Source organism: Anomaloglossus baeobatrachus, chromosome 1 (genome assembly GCF_048569485.1).
Source record: "Anomaloglossus baeobatrachus isolate aAnoBae1 chromosome 1, aAnoBae1.hap1, whole genome shotgun sequence".
Classification (NCBI taxonomy): Eukaryota; Metazoa; Chordata; class Amphibia; order Anura; family Aromobatidae; genus Anomaloglossus; species Anomaloglossus baeobatrachus.
This window is the reverse complement of record NC_134353.1, coordinates 608,125,597-608,149,133: the sequence shown is the minus strand read 5'-3', so window position 1 is coordinate 608,149,133 and position 23,537 is coordinate 608,125,597. Positions and strand designations below refer to the sequence as shown.

The 23,537-nt window shown below is 43.0% G+C and overlaps 1 protein-coding gene across 1 annotated transcript in view; it reads right to left on the bottom strand.

Annotated features, from left to right (window-relative positions):
• NTRK2 (neurotrophic receptor tyrosine kinase 2) overlaps window positions 1-23,537 on the bottom strand; it is a 426,971-nt gene that overhangs the window by 64,058 nt on the left and 339,376 nt on the right. Inside the window, 2 exon segments of the mRNA XM_075318432.1 lie at window positions 11,103-11,275; window positions 17,553-17,683. Coding sequence (XP_075174547.1) covers window positions 11,103-11,275; window positions 17,553-17,683 — 304 coding nt within the window.

The window sequence follows — 23,537 nt, the reverse complement described above, 5'->3', positions numbered from 1 at the left end:
AGTGCTGACCAAAAGTATTGGCACCCCTGCAATTCTGTCAGATAGTTTCTTCTTGGAAATGATTTCAATCACAAATTCTTTGGTATTATTAACTTCATTTTTTTTACTTGCAATGAAAAAACAGAAAAGAGAATGAAACAAAAATCAAATTATTGATCATTTCACACAAAACTCCAAAAATGGGCCAGACAAAAGTATTGGCACCCTTAGCCTAATACTTGGTACACAACGTTTAGCCAAAATAACTGCGAACAACCGCTTCCAGTAACCATCAATGAGTTTCTTACAATGCTCTGCTGGAATTTTAGACCATTCTTATTTGGCAAACTGCTCCAGGTCCCTGAGATTTGAAGGGTGCCTTCTCCAAACTGCCATCTCTCCACAGGTGTTCTGTGGGATTCAGGTCTGGACTCATTGCTTTTTCTCAAACCATTTTCTAGTGCTTTTTGAAGTGTGTTTTGGGTCATTGTCCTGCTGGAAGACCCATGACCTCTGAGGGAGACCCAGCTTTCTCACACTGGGCCCTACATTATGCTGCAAAATTTGTTGGTAGTCTTCAGGCTTCATAATGCCATGCACACGGTCAAGCAGTCCAGTGCCAGAGGCAGCAAAGCAACCCAAAACGTCAGGGAACCTCCGCCATGTTTGACTGTAGGGACCGTGTTCTTTTCTTTGAATGCCTCTTTTTTTTCCTGTAAACTCTATGTTGATGGCTTTTCCCAAAAAGCTCTACTTTTGTCTCATCTGACCAGAGAACATTCTTCCAAAACATTTTAGGCTTTCTCAGGTAAGCGTTGGCAAACTCCAGCCTGGCTTTTTTATGTCTCGGGGTAAGAAATGGGGTCTTCCTGGGTATCCTAACATACAGTCTCTTTTCATTCAGACGCCGACGGATAGTACAGGTTGACACTATTGTACCCTCAGACTGCAGGGCAGCTTGAATTTGTTTGGATGTTAGTCGAGGTTCTTTATCCACCATCCACACAATCTTGCATTGAAATCTCTGGTCAATTTTTCTTTTCCTTCGACATCTAGGGAGGTTAGCCACATTGCCATGGGCTTTAAACTTCTTAATGACACTGCGCACCGTAAACACAGGAACTTTCAGGTCTTTGGATATGGACTTGTAGCCTTGAGATTGCTCATGCTTCCTCACAATTTGGATCCTCAAGTCCTCAGACAGTTCTTTGGTCTTCTCTCTTTTCTCCATGCTCAATGTGGTACACACAAGGACACAGGACAGAGGTTGAGTCAACTTTAATCCATGTCAACTGGCTGCAAGTATGATTTAGTTATTGCCAACACCTGTTAGGTGCCACAGGTAAGTTACAGGTGCTGTTAATTACACAAATTAGAGAAGCATCATATGATTTTTCAAACAGTGCCAATACTTTTGTCCACCCCCTTTTTATGTTTGGTGTGGAATTATATCCAATTTGGCTTTATGACAATTTTTTTTATTTTTTTCATTGAAGACAAATTAACCTCATAACGACGGCCGTATGACTTAAAGCGGCGGCAAAACAGGGTACTTATTCTGTTCCGCCGCTTTAAAGCAGCGGCCCGAAAAAACCCTGTAGCGCCCCACAGCGACCGAAAATCTCGGGGGTTTCAGCTACCGGGGGTAGCTGAGACCCCCCAGATTATGAATCGGGGTGGTTTTTTTGGACCCCGATAATGTGATCGCCGGTATACACCGTATACCGACGGTCACATAAAAAAAAAGAAATGGCCGGTAAAACTGATTTCTTTTTCATCTGACATGATCAAACATGTCAGATGAGAAAGAAATCTAAACCCCTAGTGCCCCCAAAGCCCCCGGTACCGGAGAGTCTCCCTCCCCAACCCCACCCTCCCTCCGGAGCAGTCAAAATGGCGCCGAAGCGCACTGAAGACTGCCGCCGGCGCCGGCTCTGCATTCATTTCCCTCCGATCTGAAATGATCAAACATTTCAGATCGGAGGGAAATGTCCTCCCCCTGACCCCTCCTCCGGTCCACCAGAGCCCTCTGGTCACCGGAGCCCCCTCCGGTTCTCCAGAGCCACCCCCTCCCCCCTCCGGAGCGTGTAAGATAGCAGCGCGCAGCGCACAGCGAGCGGCCGCATTCATTCTGCTCTTTCTGCCGCATGTGACACGTCACATGCGACAGAAAGTTGTCCCCAGGTCCCGCTAGGTCTCCCGCCGTCCCCCCGCGTCCGCCCCCGGTCTTACGTTACCTGGCTGCTGATCCGTTCCGCGATCACAACGCCTCCTTCTTGAATGCTGGCGGCGCATGCGCAGACAGCGGCTGTCAGCTGGATCCCTGCAATCAGGGACGCTGACGTCGCTGCTGCACAGGCTGCTCCACTGTGGACCGGGGGAGAGTGAGTGCAGTAATCTGCAGCCACGCTCCTCACATGGAGAGACTGCTGTTCCAGAAAATGGGGGGTACGTTCTGTGAGCATGCCCCTCATATTCTGGAATGAGGTTACTGCAGGTCACTCTGCCCTAGGTTGGACCGGGGCAGTGTGAGTGCAGTATTCTCAGATTTCTGCACCCACACTGCTCATGGAGAGCTTGCTCTTCCAGAAAATGGGGGATACATTCCCTGAACGTGCCCCCCATATTCTAGAAGAGTCCAGAGTTGGCGTGGGACCTCCAAAATGGATTACAGCGACCAGAATTTGTTTATTTTCAATAAATTGGGGAAAGAGGAATGTTTCGGGGAGTGTTTTTTCAAATAATTTTTTTTTTGTCTTTATTTTTTTCTATTACTGACTGGGTTAGTAATGTCGGGTATTTGTTCAGATGCCGTGACATCACTAACCCCAGGGCTTGATGCCAGGTGACATTACAGCTGGTATCAACCCCATATATTACCCCGTCTGCCACCGCACCAGGGCGCGGGATGAGCTGGGGCGAAGCGCCAGGATTGGCGCATCTAATGGATGCGCCACTTCTGGGGCGGCTGCGGCCTGCTATTTTTAGACTGGGAAGAGTCCAATAACCATGGCTCTTCCCACCCTGAGAATACCAGACCCCAGCTGTCCGCTTCACCTTGGCTGGTGATCTAATTTGGGGGGGACCCCTCGTTTTTTTTTTTTTAAAAAAACACCTGGGGAGCCCTCCAAATTGATCACCAGACAAGGTGAAGCTGTCAGCTGTGGTTTGCAGGCTACAGCTGTCTGCTTTACCCTAGCTGGCTATCAAAAATAGGGGGGACCCCACATCGTTTATTTTAATTATTAATTTTTTGGGGGGCTAAATACAAGGCTAGGCACCCTTTAGTGCCACATGAAAGGCACTAAAGGGCGCCAGCTTAGAATATGCAGGGGGTGGGACGTTATATATGTTTGACATCTATCCATTCATCCATTGTAGTATTTTAGGCTGTGCGCCCACAATCGGGATTTGCAGCGTTTTGGGCGCAGAGTGTTTTCCCTGCGTCCATAGCGCTGCGTTGTGCAGTAGAAGCACAGTGGAAGGATTTTTAGAAATCCCATGCCCAATGTGCAATGTGCTTGCCCAATGTGCTTCTTTTCTCCGCAGCATACACTGACCTGGGGTGCAGCTTCCCGAGCCTCAGCATGTCAATTTATGCTGCGGAGACAAGAGTGTTCTCTGCAGGTAGCATAGAGCTCCACAGCGGGCAGCTGCGTACTCCCGTGGACAACACTCACATCTCTGCAGGAGGCTGACACTGTGTACTAGACGCCGTGTCGCTGGATCATGGCCACATAGCCTAAAAGTGAGACATTTGTTGCTACAGCAACATTTTTGTGAAGTACCTGTGGATTCAAAATGCTTACTATACTCCTGAATAAAATCCAGTTTCCAAAATGGGGTCACTTGTGGGGGGTTTCTGCTGTATAGGTACCCAAGGGGCCCTGCAAATGTGACATGGTGCCCGCAATTTATTTCAACTTTTCCAGAATTCAAATGGTGCTCCTTCCATTCCAAGCCCTCCCATTTATCCAAACAGAGGTTTTTGGCCACATGTGGGGTATCCCTGTGCTCATAAGACATTGGATAACAACCTGTTGGGTCCACGGTTTGTTGTTGTCTCTTGAAAAAGTAAGAAATTTGATGCTGAAGCAACATTTTTGTGAAAAAAATGAAAATTTTCAATATGGCAACCTAAGCTTATCAAATTCTGTGAAGTACTTGTGGATTCAAACTGCTCACTATACACCTAGATAAAAGCCTTGAGGTGTCTTGTTTCCAGAATGGAGTCACTTGTGGGGGACCGCCACTGTTTAGGGACCTCAGGGGCTCTCCAAATGCAACCTGGCGTCCGCTATTGATTCCAGCCAATTTTGCAGTCAAATGGCATTCCTTCCCTTCCGAGCCCTGCCATGCGCCCAAACAGTTGATTTCCACCACATATAAGGTATCGGCAAACTCAGGAGAAATTGCACAATAAATTTTATGCTGAATTTTTCCTTTTACTCTTGTAAACAAAAAAGCTACCTGGTTGAAATAACAATTTTGTGGTAAAATTTTATTTTTTTTTTCATGGCTCAACGTTATAAAATTCTGTGAAGCACCTGGGGGTTCAGGGTACTCACCAAACATCTAGATAAATTCCTTGAGGGGCCTAGTTTCCAAAATGGGGTCACTTGTGCGGGGTTTCTGCTGTTTAGGTACCTTAGGGGTCCTCCAAATGTGACATGGTGCCCGCAATCTTTTTCAGCCAAATTTCCTTTCCAAAATTCAAATATTGCTCCTTTCGTTCCAAGCCCTCCCATTTGTCCAAACAAAGGTTTCAGACCACATGTGAGGTATCACCGCGCTCATAAAAAAAGTGGTTAACAAACCTTGAGGTCAAATTTTTGGAATTACCTCTTGAAAAAGTGAGAAAATTGATGCTAAAGCAACATTTCTGAGAAAATTATTAAAATTTTCAATATGACAACGTAACGTTAACAAAATCTGTTAAGTACCTGTGGATCTAAAATGCTCACTATACCCCTAGATAGAAGCCTTGAGGGGTCTAGTTTCCAAAATGGTGTCACTTGTGAGGGGTTTCTTCTGTTTAAGTACCTTAGCGGACCTGTAAATGCAACATGGTGCCCGCAATCTATTTCAGCCAAATTTGCTTTCCAAAATTCAAATATTGCTCCTTCTGTTCCGAGCCCTCCCATTTGTCCAAACAGAGGTTTCTGACCACATGCGGGGTATCGGCGCGCTCTTAAGAAAGTGGGGAACAAGTTTTGTGGTCCATTTTGTTGTGTTATTTCTTCTAAAAGTGAATACATTTGGGTTAGAGCAACATTTTTAGGTAAAATTTAATTTTTGCTTTTTTTCATTCCACATTGCTTTTGTTCATGTGAAGCACCTGAAGGGTTAATAAACTTCTTGAATGTGGTTTTGAGTACTTTGGGGGGTGCAGTTTTTAGAATGGTGTCACTTTTGGGTATTTTCTGTCATCTAGGCCTATTGAAGTCACTTCAAATGTGATGTGGTCCCTAAAAAAATGGTTTTGTATATTTTGATGTAAAAATGAGAAATCGCTGATAAATTTTGAACCCCTCTAACTTCCTAACAAAAAAAAATTTTGTTTCCAAAATTGTGCTGATGTAAAGTAGACATGTGGGAAATGTTATTTATTAACTATTTTGTGTCACAGAAATCTCTGGTTTAACGGTATAAAAATTCAAAAGTTGAAAATTGCTAAATTTTCAAAATTTCTGCCAATATTCAATTTTTTTCATAAATAAACGCAAAAAATATTGTCCTAAATTTGGTACTAACATGAATTCCAATATGTGACGAAAAAACAATCTCAGAATCACCGGGATCCGTTGAAGCGTTCCAGAGTTATAACCTCATGAAGTGACACTGGTCAGAATTGCAAAATTTGGTCCGGTCATTAAGGTGAAAATTAGCTCCGTCACTAAGGGGTTAAATTTTCAGGAAGAAACTGAGTATTATCTGACAGATTTGCAGGTGTGCCAATACTTTTGGCCAGCACTGTATTTATTATACCCATGATGTGCAGAGACTTGAAAATGGCCAGTACATTTGAGGCTAAAACATTAAATGTAATGGGTGGATCAAAGTCTATACATTGCATGAGTATCCACAGGAATTATGCTTCTTTTTTTGGAAAAAAAAAAGACTGATAGATAAATAGATAGACCAATAGATCAATAGATAGCAGATAGATATATAATAAATAGATTTAGACAGATAGTTAAGCCCCCGTCACTCATAGCGATGTCGTTAGTGAGATCGCTGAAACGTCACAGGTTTTGTGACGCAACAGTGGCCTCGCTAGTGATCTCGCTACATGTGACACATAGCAGCGACCGACCCCCCGCTGCGATATCGCCAATCGTACCTGAACGTCCTGGTTCATTTTTTGATCGTTGGTGTCCCGCTGGGCAGCATGCATCGCTATGTTTGATGCCATAACGACGAGCGACCTCACTGGTGACTCAGAACTCAGCGTTCTATCGAGGTCTGAGTCGTCAGAATAGCTTCTGTGTGACAGGGTCCCAACGACTGCCGAGGTCGTTGTACAGATCGCCGTATCGTTGCTGCATCGCTAATTAGATCTGACAGTTTGACAGCTCACTAGCGGCCATGTACTGACATACTAGCGATCCTGACCAGGTCACATCATTGTCGGGATCGCTGGAACATTGCTACATGTAACGGGACCCTTAGATAGAGAAATATATAGATAGATGATAGGTATGGTAGATAGATAGGATATAAATAGATGGCTTCTAAAATAACCAGAACTAACCCCTGCAGCCTTGCAGCTGGTGAGAGAGGATCCAGCAACTGCAGGCGTCACCGGCTGCAAGGGAACTGAGAACTGGAAGGGAAGTCCCAGTCCAGGAGGTGCCCCGGATGCCCCAGCCAACACTGACTGATCCGGTTGTACGTGGGTCTAAGGCTAATAAGTCCCTGCTCAGGAGCTTTGTGACTGAGAAGCCCCCAGCCCCATACCCAGCAGAAGTTAAGTGGGTGGCCCAGGTCATTGAGGGTAAAAAACGATGGGAGGCTTGGGTCCGAGCACAATTGGCACTTCCAAGTGATGAAGCAGTCAGCAACTGCATCACCCACGCGGTCATCTGCCACCTGTAAGGGTTCAGCCAGTAGGAGGGGACCATCACTAAGGTCTATGTCAATGCCAGGTGGGTGTGTGAGGGTCCCACCCTTACCTGGAGAGATCTGGGGAGACTGGGTCCATTTCATTAATGAAGACGGCCCCCAGGGCTGGTATGTGGACACAGTGGTGCATGTGTCGCGGGCGGGGAGGACTCCGCCGCTGCTGCGCGCTCGCTAACGCTCGGGTCCGGCGCTGCTGCGGCTGCTGCTGCTCGGTGGCTCGAGCGGTGGGCCGGATCCGGGGACTCGAGTGGCGCTCCTCGCCCGTGAGTGAAAGGGGTGGTTGGTTTGGGGGATTTAGTCTGTGACGCCACTCACGGGTCGTGGTGAAGATGGGCACCACCGCTGCTGGTGACGGGGATCCTGGGAGCGATGGTAGGGAGCAGCTGGGATGTTGTATTCCCCCTCCGTGGGTAGGGTTCGGTGGTCCCGGGGCCCGATGATGTGACAGGGAGGCAGGGTTGGTGAGGTGCAGGGTTGCAGGGACAGCGCGGCGCGGTGCCGGATGGCACGGGAGTACTCACTCAGCAAGAGATGCACAAAGTCCTCGGTAAACCAAACGGCTGGATGGACGGGTCCCGCAGCCGGCTGCAGTGTCTCTCCCCGGACAGGTGATGGCGGCTGTCTTTCCCTGCACCTTGATGTTCTCGTTTGACTACTATGGATCCCCAACGGTAGTCCGCTCCCTGGTGTATGGGTACCGGAGGAGCCTGTTTGCCCGCAGGCGCTGGCCCTTGAGTCTCTAGCCTTAGGCGGTAGCTGTATACCCTCACGGTGTGGGCGGTTGCCTTTTATTGGGTCTTTGGCTGTTAGGAAACCCCTGGGGTTCCGGTCACATTCGGATTTGACTATTGTCGGTGGATCCAAGACTGGTTGGGGTCCGATGGCCCTGCCTGTGTGTGCTGGCTTGACATCGCTCCCCGGTTGGTACCGGCGGGCCAACGCCCGACCCTGGTCCTACGGTTCCGCGTTGCTTCACCACTCCTACAGACGGCCACCACTGTCTGCCAACCTTGCTGTCGGTGCCTGGGCCACAAACCCAGACACTCAAGTGCTTGCTCCTCTCACTTCAAACTTCTAAACTGTTCTGACACTTTTCCCGCTTCCAGGCCTGTGAACTCCTTGGTGGGTGGGGCCAACCGCTTGCCTCTGCCCCACCTGGTGTGGACATCAGACACTGGAGGGAGGAAACAAGGGTTTTGTGTTTCGCTGGTGTCCCTGTCTAATGGGGGTGGGGGTGTTTGTGTGTTATCTGTGACGACCTGGCTAGTCCAGGGCGCCACACATGCGCTGGCTGAGGAAGCCTTCCACAAGGTACTACAGCCCAAGGGGTCTCTGCTGGGATCTAGTACCCTGCCTCATTGACTCTCCATGCTCACTGCCCACCCTAGCAGGGAAAGTGCAGTCAGCCTCTGCACCACAGGGAGGTGGCGGGTCCCCTCGTGGTGATAAACGTGGCCCAGGGTGCACACTCGGCTGTGTACAGTATGTCAAGGAGGCTGAGTTCAAGGCTACTTGGATGTAATGTCTGGCCAAGGGAAGACCACTGCAGTGCCTGTATCTAGGAGTATCTAGCACTATCTTCAGTAGTGCTAGTTGCACAAAGCTCATTGGGACTGTTCTGCGTCCTCAAAAGGGGGAGGTGAGTCAGGGGCTCGGCTAACTGAAGAAGTTGGCCAGGAGCAACCGAAGTTTAGTTTTGTTTTACCCCTTCCAAGTTGTTTTGCGCACATTGCGCACCCCTCTGGATTGCAGGACTATGTCTGATGACAGAGCTACCTCTGTACCTGCCCAATGACTTCACATGTTGCCCTGTTGCCCCATGGACTTTTCCCCTTTGCCTTATGGACACTGCTCTTTTACCCCATGAACTCTGACCTTGCCCCATGTCCCCAGGGCTCATACCTGGGCAGTGCTGTGTGAAAGAATGGACTGTCATCCGCAAAGAGGGAAGCAAATAATCCAAGGAGTCAGCCGGATCAAGGACTGGTGCGTACATCCTACCGTGCATGGGCAATGTACAGTCTCTGGCCTAAGGGCCAGAATAATGGTCGAGAATCAGATTAATTTCATGTTTTATAGAGGGTTATGGTTGGTGATGACCATATTTAAGTGGGGATGTGTGTAATAGGTGGGTGGTGCTCCATGATGTAACTGTGCTGTGTATTATATACAAACAATTTACTGTTGAATATTATAAATATATGTGTTGATATTTAAGTGTTTTAGAGAAGAATAGGTTCCAGATTTAACAGAGTTACAATTGTTTATCAGGTTACCAAATACTGCCATCTAGTAGTCGGGTTAGCAGGCGGTAGAGTGAGTTTTATAGGAGATGTTAGATAAGATAGGGTTAAAGTAAAAAAGGGAGTATTGACAGGTGACAAGGCGTATGGTTAGGAGAGGGAGCTCTAGGGGAAATAAGTTGAGAAGTGGGTTCAAAGTGAGAAGACATGGCTTCAGTGCTAGGGCCAGTCAGGGAACCTCGAAGTAACTTCTGTAAGCCTATGGCTTACCCCGGTGGGCTTAGAGAGTCATCTGGCTAAAAAATCCATTGGGGTCCTGAAGCGGATGAAGGTTTGCGGAATTAGGGGGAAGGAGGTGTAAATCTCGGCGTATTGAAAACTAAGTCCAAAATAGCAGGAGACAGAATGAAGAGTAGTACCCCACAGAGATGATGGCCATGTCTGTCATAATGGTATAAAGAATAAAAGCACAAAAGTACAAAAGTAATCAGAAACTGGTTGACCAAATGAACTCGCGTGTCTTACTTGACGACTGGCATCAGTGGTAATGAAGCAGCAAGTAAGTGTCGTGCAACCCAATTGAAGCCATGTCCGGACATAGAGGCTCTTTGGTGAAGGACAGCCGCACCCGCATGGCCTCGAGCCGGCTCTGTCCTTCACAACTTTGCCACTGGCTACACTAATGGTATGTCAGCCCTTTAGCAATACCCCTGTTTTCATTAGTCTCAGTATACAGTATACACACAGCTCTACAGTGGTGTAAATATGGTGGGTGCAGGGGTTGCAGTTGTACCCAACCTCTGGAGCTTTTGAGCTCTCAAAAGGTCCCTTTTGACCTTTATAAGAGTACCACTACTATACAAGACAAGACCTGTGATACTGTCATGTCCCCACCAGAGTCCGCTCCTGCGACTTCTGCTCCGATCACAAGGCGACACCGTGTTCCCGCCATGGATAGTGCAGGTGATGGGAGAGGATTTGGTGCCCGTGGCTCTGCTGAGCACAGGCTCCGCTCATCCACTAGGCTTGGTTTCCCTGGAACCTGCAGTACCACTGGCTGACTGTAGGTGGCATGTGTCTTCCAGCTGAAGTTGCCATCATTCACCTGCAGCCAATGGGAAGACACCACACCCTTTTTATTCCCCCTCCTGTCATCTGACCACTTCCAGAGATAGTTCTATTCCTGGTTCCTGTATTATTTGTATAGTGATTCCTGTGTGCTGATCTCTGCTTGTTTCCTGACTACCTCTCCTGCCTGCTGTTTATGTACCTCGCTGCCCTATCCGGATTTGACCACTGCTTGTTTTCTGATTACGTCTTTGCCTGACGATTCTGTCCCTGTTCTGCAATTCCTGGTTAGACCCTGCCTGACGACTACTCTCTCAGACTGCAGCCTTCCACAGGTAGTGATCTCCAGGGCCCTGTGTAATTCCAAATCCCTGTATAGGGGTTAAAGGGTTTCAGGGTTCTGGGGGTCCTGCTTGGTGAGTGGCTTCTGTCTAGCCTGTCTATTACAGCCTGTCTGAGTCTGTGGATCCAGGCAGGCGTTACAGATAGTTAAAGGCCATGATTTTTAGATTCTCCATTGGAGATCACCTTCAAGTCACTTCACTTCAGCCATTGAAGTATATTGGTTTATTCATCATTCTGATGAACTCTCCTCTGGCCAAATAATAGATGGATGAAGACACAGACCAATTATTCCATGTAAATTATAAATTAGCTTAACAGGAACCTCTTGGTGTATATTCTTACCTTAGGAATTTGTTCAGGTCTCCATGCTTCATGTACTCAAACACCATAATGAGCGGATCTCCCTCCACACACACTCCATAAAACTTTACAATGTGTTCATGTTGTAGGTTTGTCAGTAACTCTGCCTCTCGATGAAAGTCTTTTCGGGCATTGTCACTTGCATCCTTTAGTGTCTGCAAGATAAATATACTGATTATTAGCGCATAGATTGGTTTGAGGATCATATTGCCTGGTCCATAGATGGAAATGATACATATGAAGCAATACAATATGTATGACCATGTAAATATTATGTAAATGTTGCATATAAAGCATAATCTAAACCTAAAACATAAGGAAAAAACATGATATACGCGACCTGAGATCTGTATTTGTAAGAGGAATACAAAGCTGTTAGTGTTGCCAGGCAACCAGAAGATGGCAAGAGAAGGAGTCAGAGAGGCCAATATGAAGGGGGGGCACGGGGGATGAAGCCTGTGCCGATCATTTCACATAGGTAAAAAAAAAGAGATAACTCCTACTCACTGCATTTATTTCATATTCTCCACTGAATGGGTTACAAGATGTCCTATGCTGTTAATACAGTAAGGGCCAGAAATATTTGGACAGTGACACAAGTTTTGTTATTTTAGCTGTTTACAAAAACATGTTCAGAAATACAATTATATATATAATATGGGCTGAAAGTGCACACTCCCAGCTGCAATATGAGAGTTTTCACATCCAAATCGGAGAAAGGGTTTAGGAATCATAGCTCTGTAATGCATAGCCTCCTCTTTTTCAAGGGACCAAAAGTAATTGGACAAGGGACTCTAAGGGCTGCAATTCACTCTGAAGGCGTCTCCCTCGTTAACCTGTAATCAATGAAGTAGTTAAAAGGTCTGGGATTGATTACAGGTGTGTGGTTTTGTATTTGGAAGCTGTTGCTGTGACCAGACAACATGCGGTCTAAGGAACTCTCAATTGAGGTGAAGCAGAACATCCTGAGGCTGAAAAAAAAGAAAAAATCCATCAGAGAGATAGCAGACATGCTTGGAGTAGCAAAATCAACAGTCGGGTACATTCTGAGAAAAAAGGAATTGACTGGTGAGCTTGGGAACTCAAAAAGGCCTGGGCGTCCACGGATGACAACAGTGGTGGATGATCGCCGCATACTTTCTTTGGTGAAGAAGAACCCGTTCACAACATCAACTGAAGTCCAGAACACTCTCAGTGAAGTAGGTGTATCTGTCTCTAAGTCAACAGTAAAGAGAAGACTCCATAAAAGTAAATACAAAGGGTTCACATCTAGATGCAAACCATTCATCAATTCCAAAAATAGACAGGCCAGAGTTAAATTTGCTGAAAAACACCTCATGAAGCCAGCTCAGTTCTGGAAAAGTATTCTATGGACAGATGAGACAAAGATCAACCTGTACCAGAATGATGGGAAGAAAAAAGTTTGGAGAAGAAAGGGAACGGCACATGATCCAAGGCACACCACATCCTCTGTAAAACATGGTGGAGGCAACGTGATGGCATGGGCATGCATGGCTTTCAATGGCACTGGGTCACTTGTGTTTATTGATGACATAACAGCAGACAAGAGTAGCCGGATGAAGTGTACCGGGATATACTTTCAGCCCAGATTCAGCCAAATGCCGCAAAGTTGATCGGACGGCGCTTCATAGTACAGATGGACAATCACCCCAAGCATACAGCCAAAGCTACCCAGGAGTTCATGAGTGCAAAAAAGTGGAACATTCTGCAATGGCCAAGTCAATCACCAGATCTTAACCCAATTGAGCATGCATTTCACTTGCTCAAATCCAGACTTAAGACGGAAAGACCCACAAACAAGCAAGACCTGAAGGCTGCGGCTGTAAAGGCCTGGCAAAGCATTAAGAAGGAGGAAACCCAGCATTTGGTGATGTCCATGGGTTCCAGACTTAAGGCAGTGATTGCCTCCAAAGGATTTGCAACAAAATATTGAAAATAAAAATATTTTGTTTGGGTTTGGTTTATTTGTCCAATTACTTTTGACCTCCTAAAATGTGGAGTGTTTGTAAAGAAATGTGTACAATTCCTACAATTTCTATCAGATATTTTTGTTCAAACCTTCAAATTAAACGTTACAATCTGCACTTGAATTCTGTTGTAGAGTTTTCATTTCAAATCCAATGTGGTGGCATGCAGAGCCCAACTCGCGAAAATTGTGTCACTGTCCAAATATTTCTGGACCTAACTGTATGTGCCATTCTGTCACAGTTTGAACATCACGAACGCATGGGTACAATATGTTTTCAGTTATCATCCATGAATACATTCAGTTAATTGTATGGATATAGATTTACCAAAAGGCCTAACACTTAAAATACAAGTTACCTACGATTATCCGGCAAAGGGCTGTTAAAGGGCTTGTCCACTATGGGCAATCCCTGCTTAATAAATTTAGTGCCCCCAAGAAAACAAAAACAATCTATACTCCTGTCCAATAGCAGCGCCGTTCCAGCTGATGTTCCCAGTGGGTGATATGACCTTGTATATGTCACATGACTGCTAGAGCCATTCAGCTGCAGCTTTAAAGGAGTTGACCGGTCTAAAATGGCAACTTTGCAGTCACCCTACGTATCACTATATGTGACTGCAGAATTGTGAATCATTACATTGCACACACTGTGCGCTGTGAGGATTCTCCGGTGACAGAGCTAGGAATGGCAGTCCCGTGGCCGTTAATATGCGATATGCAGACTCCTGGCCAGAATCAAACTAAATCGACACGGCCTCACTCATTGCACAATGAGTGTGATGCGATGCTTCACAAGTATCGGTCACGTAGAGTGACACAGAGTGACTGCAGCCTTGTCATTAAAGACCGGACAACACCCTTAACTATTTCGTCAGAGCAGATGTCCGCTTTGCTAAAATATTGAACAGCTGCAGCCAAACAGCGGCTGCTGATTGGCTGCAGCAGCACATGGAACCACAATGTTGTATCTAAGAGATACAAGTGGACCCGTGGAACTTTGCGTTTGCCTGGTACAGCTAGACGTTAGATATAGTGCAGTTTGGGACCCACACTTGACCTGAATTTGATCCCGAAGCCAGGACCCTATTGGAAGTCAATGATTGGGCAGCTTGGTTCTTCTCCTACATACAATCAGCCATAAACATAGCATTTCATGCTGAGGGTGTTTTCACTTTTGGACACACTGCATCCATAAGGGTTGTTTCTACCCACTATGAGAACCATTCAGACACTGCAAGCAACTCGAACTGGGCTGAGCACTGAGCGTATCCAAGCACCCGGATACTCAATCGGGTGGTTATAATATGGGTAGCACCCAAACTCCGAACGCAGATACTAAGTTTTTAAAAGTCCATTTTCGGTACGGACCCTGAACTTTACAGTTTGGGTCCTCTCATCTCTAGTTGTATAATCCACCGGGAACATCACTCGACATTGAGTGCTGCAGGAGGTTAGTTTGGTTTTCTATGGGGCACTGACTTGATTAAGGGGATTTTGAGTTGTGGACAACCCCTTTACACATTACATTATCAAAATGTAAATTTTGCTACAATACAACAAGCATCTCAATTTTATTTTTGAAATCAGAACATCAAGAATTAATTTAAAGGAAATCTGTCAGCTGTTTTTTGCTACCTCATCTGAGAGCAACATGACAGTTCAACGATGTATCACTTAGATTACCATGTGTAGCCGTTCTCACACAGTGAAAGATTTGAGATTTTACATGTAGCAGTGCTGGGAGAGCTGCCCCCACTCACACCAGGCTTTCAGTGCATATTTCCATAGACAGAAGCTACTAATCACAGAGAGGGTGGTGTCGGACTACAACTCACAGGCTGCTGAGACCCACTAATGATATAGATAAGAGGCTTAAACTAACATTGAAGGTAAACAAAAAAAAAAGACTGTGAGATAACAGAAATAGGTTTAAATTCTCTGTTTTAACTTTTACAGCATGTTGAATTCAGATTACATTGCAGAAACCTGCTCACAGATTCCCTTTAACTATTTTTCACATTGAAACCTGTATGAATTTTTGGGAATCTTGAGCACATGTATATAATGCTCAGTTGTTAGAAAACTAATTATATGATTACCATTAGTGTACACCACTAATAACCACTTATAACTTGATTAATATTTTGAAGCATAAGCAATTAGTGCACTGTCCACTTAGAACTGAAAAATGTTTATTCTAAAGATTAAAAATTAATTTGGGTGGTTAACTATGATCGTGGTTATAGCCAACTGTATCTTTTCAACAGATTCCAAACCTTACATCATACATGATTAAATAGATATCTGAGAAGTAATGAGACTGGTGTAGTTATTTTTAAAATCAATATACAAATGGCTGGATAATCTTGATATTATAATGAGAATTTTATGAATCCGGGTGGTTCTGGTCATTTTAATATTGTGAAGATTTTTTTTTTTAAAAAGGGTAATACCATTGTTTTTATGGGCGTGTTTTTACTTCATAGTAAGTACACCAGCCTCATCATCTTTATGAGATCTACAGTGGCATGAAAAGGTGTGGGCACCCCTAGTCAAAATTACTGTTATTGTTATTGTGAACAGCTAAGCAAGTTGAAGATGAAATGATCTCTGAAAGGCATGAAGTTAATGATGACACCTTTCCTTTGTATTTTAGGGGAGAATATATATATATATATATATATATTCATTCATTTTTTGCATGTTTAAATTAACAAAAATGGAAAATGGGTTGATTCAAAAGTTTGGGCACCCTACACAGTTAGTACCTAGTAGCACACCCTTTGGCAAGTATCATAGCTTATAAACGCTTTTTGTAGCCAACTAAGAGTGTTTGAATTCTTATTTGAGAGATTTTCATGCATTCTTACTTGGAAAAGTCTTCCAGTTCTGTGAGATTCCTGAGTCGTCTTGCATGCACTGCTCTTTTGAGGTTTAGCCACAGATTTTCAATGATGTTCAGATCAGGGGTCATTGTAAAACCTATAGCTTACACCTTTTGAGGTCGTCTATTATGGATTTTCACATGTGTTTAGGATAATATCCATTTGTGGAAGCCATCCTCTTTTCAACTTCAGCTATTTTACATATAGCGTTATGTTTGCATCAAGAATTAGTTGAAATTTCATTGAATCCATTCTTTCTTCTACTCGTAAAATGTTCTCCATGCCATTGGCAGCAGCAGAACCCCACCACATGATTGATCCACCCCCATGGTTAATGGTTGATGAGATACTCTTTTCTTGAAATTCTGTGTCTTTTTTTCTCCACATCAATCATTGTGGCCAAAGAGTTCTTTTTTAACCTCATCGCTTCACAGGACTTGTTTCCAAAATACATCATCTTCTTTAGATGTTCTTTTGCATACTTCTGACGCTGAATTTTATAGTAAAAATGCAGAAGAGGTTTTCTTCTGATGACTCTTCCATGAAGGTCATATTTGTGCAGATGTCTCTGAACAGTATAACAATGTACCACAACTCCAGAGTCTGCTAAATCTTCCTGAAGCTTTTTTGAAGTCAATCAGGGGTTCTGATTTTCCTCTCTAGCAATCCTACAAGCAGCTCTCACAGAAATTTTGCTTTGTTTTCCAGACCTTATCTTGACCTCTACTCTTCCTCGTAACTGACATTTCTTAATTACATTTCAAACTGAGGAAAGGGCAACTTGAAAACACTTTGCTATCTTCTTATAGCTTTCTCCTGCTTTGTGGGCCTCCACCATTTTCATTTTCAGAGTGCTAGGCAGCTGCTTAGAAGAAGCCATGGCTGTTGTTTTTTTGGCACAAGGTTAAAGGAGGCTTGGTTTTTATAAAGCTGTGAAATTTGCATCACCTGGCATTTCCTAATGATGATAGTGAACAAGCTATAACCCTAACAGGCTAAATAATGTCTGAAATCTTGGTCAACGTTATCTGAGCACACAAATCTCCAAGGGTACCCAAACTTTTGCATCGGCCCATTTTCCTTTTTGTAATTTTTAAAATGTAAAAGATTAAAATACATTTTTTTTTTGCTTAAAATGCAAAGGAAATGTGTGATCTTTAACTTTATTCCATTTAGAGATCATTTCATCTTCAACTTGCTTAACTGTTCACAATAACACTAAATTTGACCAGGGGTGCACAAACTTTTACATGCCACTGTATTTAATAGTGGAACCAGTGAAATCAGATGACACATTTTCTTTAAGTTATCAAATTCAATTTATAACTTTAATATTACAATGTCCTTAGCATGCAATGACTGATAAGTAGAGAATGTGCCCCTTGTGTCTGATCTTTGTACTTTATGGCATTATTATGTAGGTTGAAATTGAAAAAAATAAATATCTTAATATGTTGGACCCTACGTTATGCATCCAGGGCCCCAATCTTTGTAAAATTAGCCTGAAAGTTGTTGCAAACAAGAATTTAAGCAAGATGTTAACTGGTAATGTAATACCTTTACTGCAACTAGTATCTTGTCCTGTTCAGGGTATAAATTATAGCATTCTGCAAGAAACACTTTGCCAAAAGCGCCTTCTCCCAGTTCTCTCTTCAAGACAATGTTATGTCTCTTGATATGTTGAACAACTGTAGTGAAAAAAACATCCCGTTATTATGACATACTTATACTGCTGAGTTAAAGAAATGCAAAATTTTACACGTTATTTATTGCATATTTATATGGTAACAGTATTATATTGTATACACTAAACTCTCATTTGAATAAATTGATGAATCTTATTGTTATCTGTTATATCCTGTACATATAAAATGATTGTATAATAGTCATATATGTCCAGATCAAAGGCAATATCCAATGTAAAAGGCCAACTATACAAAATCTTATCAATTAATCTTAAGCGGGCTTTACACGCTGCGATCTCGTAAGCGAGATCGCAAGCGATCGTACCTGCCCCCCATCGGTTGTGCGACACGGGCAAATCGCTGTCCGTTGCGCACAACCTCGCTTACACCCATCACACGCACTTACCTGCCCTGCGACGTTGCTCTGGCCGGCGATCCGCCTCCTTTCTAAGGGGGCGGGTCGTGCGGCGTCACAGCGATGTCACACGGCAGCCGTCCAATAGAAGCGGAGGGGCGGAGATGAGCGGGACATAACATCCCGCCCACCTCCTTCCTTCTGCATTGCCGATGGAGGCAGGTAAGGAGATGTTCATCGCTCCTGCGACTTCACACACAGCGATGTGTGCTGCCGCAGGAATGAAGAACAACATCGCTAATTACATAAAAACAAAAAAGTGAGCCGGAGTATGAGATGGTATACATGGAACTTGTGAGACCATGTTCACACTGGCCATGAGACAAAGAGAAACCAAGGAAAAAAAAATGGTGAAAACATAACCTGCTGTAACTAAATAAAAGCATAGTGCATATAAACATAGGGTACTTAGTAAACACTGTTTTTGATCAAAAAAAGCATAAAGCTATCCCATCAAACGTCAAGGTGTACCCAGTTGGGATAGTACCTACACTCTCTAATATTAAAACCGTACCATGGGTCTAAAATAGGCCTCAATGTGGCTAAGGGCTGAGAGCAACCGGGTCCCAACAGGACACACACAGTCAGGGGGATTCACAGAATGAAATGTCCAGCTCGCTGAGAAGGGGGCCACTCCCTGTTTGTACTGAATACAAAAAAACTACATAAAAACAAAAAAGTGAGCCGGAGTATGAGATGGTATACATGGAACTTGTGAGACCATGTTCACACTGGCCATGAGACAAAGAGAAACCAAGGAAAAAAAAATAAAAAAAATGGTGAAAACATACACTGCTGTAACTAAATAAACGAGGAACAACATTGCTAATTAGAAGAGAACGATTTTTTGTTTTAGGACGACCTCTCCGTGGCAAATGATTTTGGCCGCTTTTGCGATTGTTTTAGGTCGCACAAAAGTGTCACACACTGCGATATCGTTAATGACGCCGGATGTGCGTCACAAACACGACAATAATTCATTAACAATATCGTAGCGTGTAAAGCCCGCTTTAGACTTTAATTTAATTGCACAACCTTACTGGATCAAAGTTAATGTTTGCAGCTTCCAAAAGTACAGTTTTGCATATGAGCAAATAAATTTTATGGTGACAAACAAAAAAAAGTGGATAGGAGATTATATATTTTACTGTTACTCAGAGAATACTGGATATGTTTGAAGTTTCCACAATTAATATGTGTAAATGTTACACACCTTGTATTAAACCTAAAATTAAAAGGAATCTATCAGCAGGTTTTTGTTAAGTTATCTGAGCACAGAATGATATAGGGCTTAAAACACCAAATTCACGGATGTGTCATTTATTAGGCTAGGTGCTGTTGTTTCCACACAATGAATGTTTTATCAATAGATTATTATCACTGCTCTGACTACAGTGCACGCTAGCGTGGTCCGATCACGGACCCAGTACTGATTAGCAGCTTACTGTCAATATACAATGTATACATTGAGCCTAGTATGGGCGGGCTTAGCTCTCTGATCTCTGCTACTGTACATGCTATATCTAAGAATCCTGTCACAATTGCTGCACCTTGTAATCTAAGTGATACATTGCTGGAATCAGAGTCTCTTTTTCTACATTATGCTGTTCTCAGATGAAGTAGCAAAAACCTGGTTACAGATTCCCTTTATTAGTACTCACTCAGGCTCCTATCATATTTACAAAAATTAGTAAAATATTAATCCAGAAAAAGTCAGCTCAATAGTAATAATTATTAAAAGTATAATTAAAATATAACATTAAAATTTAGCAATGATGTCAGACAAGGGATGTGGTACAATAAACGGTTAATGGCTATGAGGTAAATTTCTGTGGTCTTCTATGGTTAGAAGTTAAGATGTAAATTAAAGCGCCTGTAGGTCAACAGATATCTCCTCTATAAATGAGCGTAAAAAATATATATATGTCCAAAAATTTGCCTTTAGTACAACAAATGTCTGCTCTGAAAATAGGAACCTATGAATGAGTCAGACAAGTTATAAAAGTGCAAGTGGTAAGACAAGCTAATCCACAATCATTAATCAATTAGTAAAGCAGTCTCAAGTATATATCAGTAGAATATAAGGTATCTATAGTGCAGCATATGTTCACTCTATGGATAGGAGCCAATAGATAAGTAGGCCAAGTTACTAAAGTGCAAGGGATAAGACAAGCTAATCCACAATGTATAACCTATTGAATAGAACAGCCTGAAATAATTATCAATAAAGTGGCAATGCTCAAAAAAACTCATCTTTATGTTAGAAAGAATTGCAATACAGTGATAAATAGTCATTACCTCAATAGATGTCTGTGCCTGTATGAGTCCATGTCCCTCCACCCCGACTCGCGTTTTTGCCCTACTTCTTCAGGGGCAGTGTCCTACTATATTTAGTTATCTTGGACAAACTTGCATGTACAATGCATTCATAAGTATATATTAGCATGTTTCTTGTCCTACCAGTGTATTGACAAGTGGTTCTTCATTTGCCCCTGGACTTCAAACTAAGGTTTATTTTAGGTTTCAATATTGGATTGTAGTTGAATATAGCACATTTTTTTGTGTATAATTGTGATGTGATATGCTGTATTGTATGTTCAATGTAATATATGAAACTGTGTGCTTGTATCAAAGATTTCAAGGATGTCATCATTGATTTCTCACATACAGGGAATCTGTCAGCAAGTTTTTGCTACTGCATGCTGTAAGGGTAGTTTTAATACTATCCCTGTTTTTGTCACACAAGGTACGAGGAAGTACAAAGCGAACGGTAAAAGTGAAGGGAAACCCTATGTCTAGGGAAGGGGGAGATGGTGACCCCTGACCAAGCCTACCACTGGGCTCTGGCTTCCCTCAACATTCTAGATAGGTTCCGCACCCCTGCACTGAGCTGGATACCTGACTTTGGCTGACCCTGAAATAAGCCCTAAGTAGGGAGCTGATGTGAAGAGTAGTTAGTCAGCCCCACTAAGGACTAAAGAAGACACAGGGATAACAATCAGGGGGAAAGTGAACAAATAACATATCTCCATATGACTCAGGGAAAGGAACTGCAACAACCACAAAGATTTTTCAGATGTATGCAAACCGACTTCTTGCACTGAAGACTTGTTATGGGTATAAGAGCTATCACCAGCACCAAGTAATAGGAAGTGAAGCTATATAAAGACAGCAAGGGAAGTGCTGATGAAAAGCAACTAATAGGCTCAGGAACTTTGCAGGTTCCTAAAGGGAAAGGGATGAAAACCAAGTAGAAATAATAGAAGGTCGGGGAGCAGTTTGGGCAGCCAAACGCTGTGACCTTCTATAGCTGGACACCATAGTATTGTCATCTGTGACACACCCGTGACAGTTTTATCTGCTGCACCCCACCCACACCACTGATTTGCAACTTTTTGTGTACACTGTTTAGAAAGAAAACTGTCAATCAATGGTGGGGTTATACAGAACTCATTAATACAGAGGACTACATTACAGCATTAGTCCATCAATGATAGTGTCCTGCTGATAAAACTGTGATCTTATCAAAGATAACAGAGTCTAAAAGTTTAATTGGGTTTTGACCAGAAACGTTAATTGCTGCTTAGTAATGAATATGAAAGAATCAGCTTTTAGCATGTAGCTGCTTTTTTTATATAATGGGGCTATACATTCATGAATAGCTACTGTGATAGCAATGCACAGATTTAATGCCATAGTATAAATATACAGTATAAGCAGTATACGCTATTTGTTGGATGTTGCATTTTAAGTAGGAAAGGAGAGCAGTCCATTTGCATGGAGAAAAACAAATGTTTACAATGTAAAGAATATACAATTTATGTAATTTTGGTAGACATGCAAATGTGACCTGCCCTGCATAGAAAACCGAGCCAAGCTTTTTCAGTAATGCTGAGAATGTAGCCAAACTGCAGTATAAATAGAAACGCTAATTTCAGCTTGGAGAAAAGTTGCTCAGTTGACAGGCGAGACGGATTTAGAAATATTTTAATGAATTATTTTTAATGTATTTAAGGATCATTGTCAATGATTATTTAAAGGCTCGATAACAAGTATGACAAGCCAATCTAACAAATGTCCTCATCACTCGGCGTGCGTCTCAGAATAGCGCTAACATCAGAAGCTGAAATCTTAATTCGTTCTATCTAACTTAGAAAACAAATATTTCTGTCTTATGCACTGCTTATTTAGATTAGGAAACTTGTGAATGCGAATCTGGGAAGTTTGAAGGAAAAAAAGCATTACAAATGTCCAAGAAAGAAATGGAAGGTCTGAATAAAGAACAAGCGGTCTTATGCATCTTGGATGGGCTTAGATTTCTAGGGAATCTGATATTAATTCATAAACTTTCCCTATATATTATATATATATATACATATATATATATATATATATATATATATATATATATATATAGGGGAGACAGACAGAGAATGGGAGAGAAACAGAGAGACAGTTACTATCCCGGGCAGCGCCATATATGTATATGTATATATATATATATATATATATATATATATATATATATATATATATATATCCTAATAGACGACCCTACTGTTAGTGGGTCCTTTTAGCCAGTGAAGAGCACAATAATAGGCTCATTTGCTAATTGGCAGGTCAGCCTATTGTCCAGTTGTAAAAAAGCAGCCCCTATAATAAGTTTTAAAGCCCCCCTACACATTCAATATTGTCAGCCAAATAACTGTAAACAGCTATCTCTCCCGACTCCCCCATACACAGGATCATTCAGTTCAGCTGAGCACATGTGCTTTTTATGAAAGGACAGCTTCAAGACTCCTCTGCCAGCAGCCACTTGCTTTCTGGAACACAAAAAGTGAAAATCCAATAGATGCCCCCCAATAACAGCGGGTTCGGCCAAATTTAGTTCCATGTTTTTACAGATCATGAGTCACTGTAAGGTTGGTGGACAACTGCTGATGCGTTCCTGCCCCTGAAGACACCAATCGCATTATGGTCTTGTAATGTGAACAGTCTCCTGCACTGCATCTTTTGTGAATATTGTGTCATGTGGATTGTATGGTACTATAATGTGCACAATGTATACAATCCAATGTGATGTATAGTATTTACAAAGTATTGTATGTGGTAGTGTGTTGCATTGCACTGTTTTAGGAAGTTGCGAACAGTACGGTCTTTAACAGTTAAGTAAATAAAAAAGGTTCGTGGAGTCTCTGTTAGGAGTCTCAACTCAGAAACCAGCCACATATCCCTCCGGGAAGGGCCCAGCCAAGGGGTGACTCTTTTTAGGAGACCACCATAACCACCATATTAAGTGGCCCTTTTAGTCAATATCCAACTTTTTGACAAGTTTAAAGATATGACAAGGGAAATACCAAGGCCAGGTATCCATCCACAGACAGCTGTTTTGGGGTATTGCCCCTCATCAGTGTGGAGTAGGATTCTGGCTGGGTGGGAGCA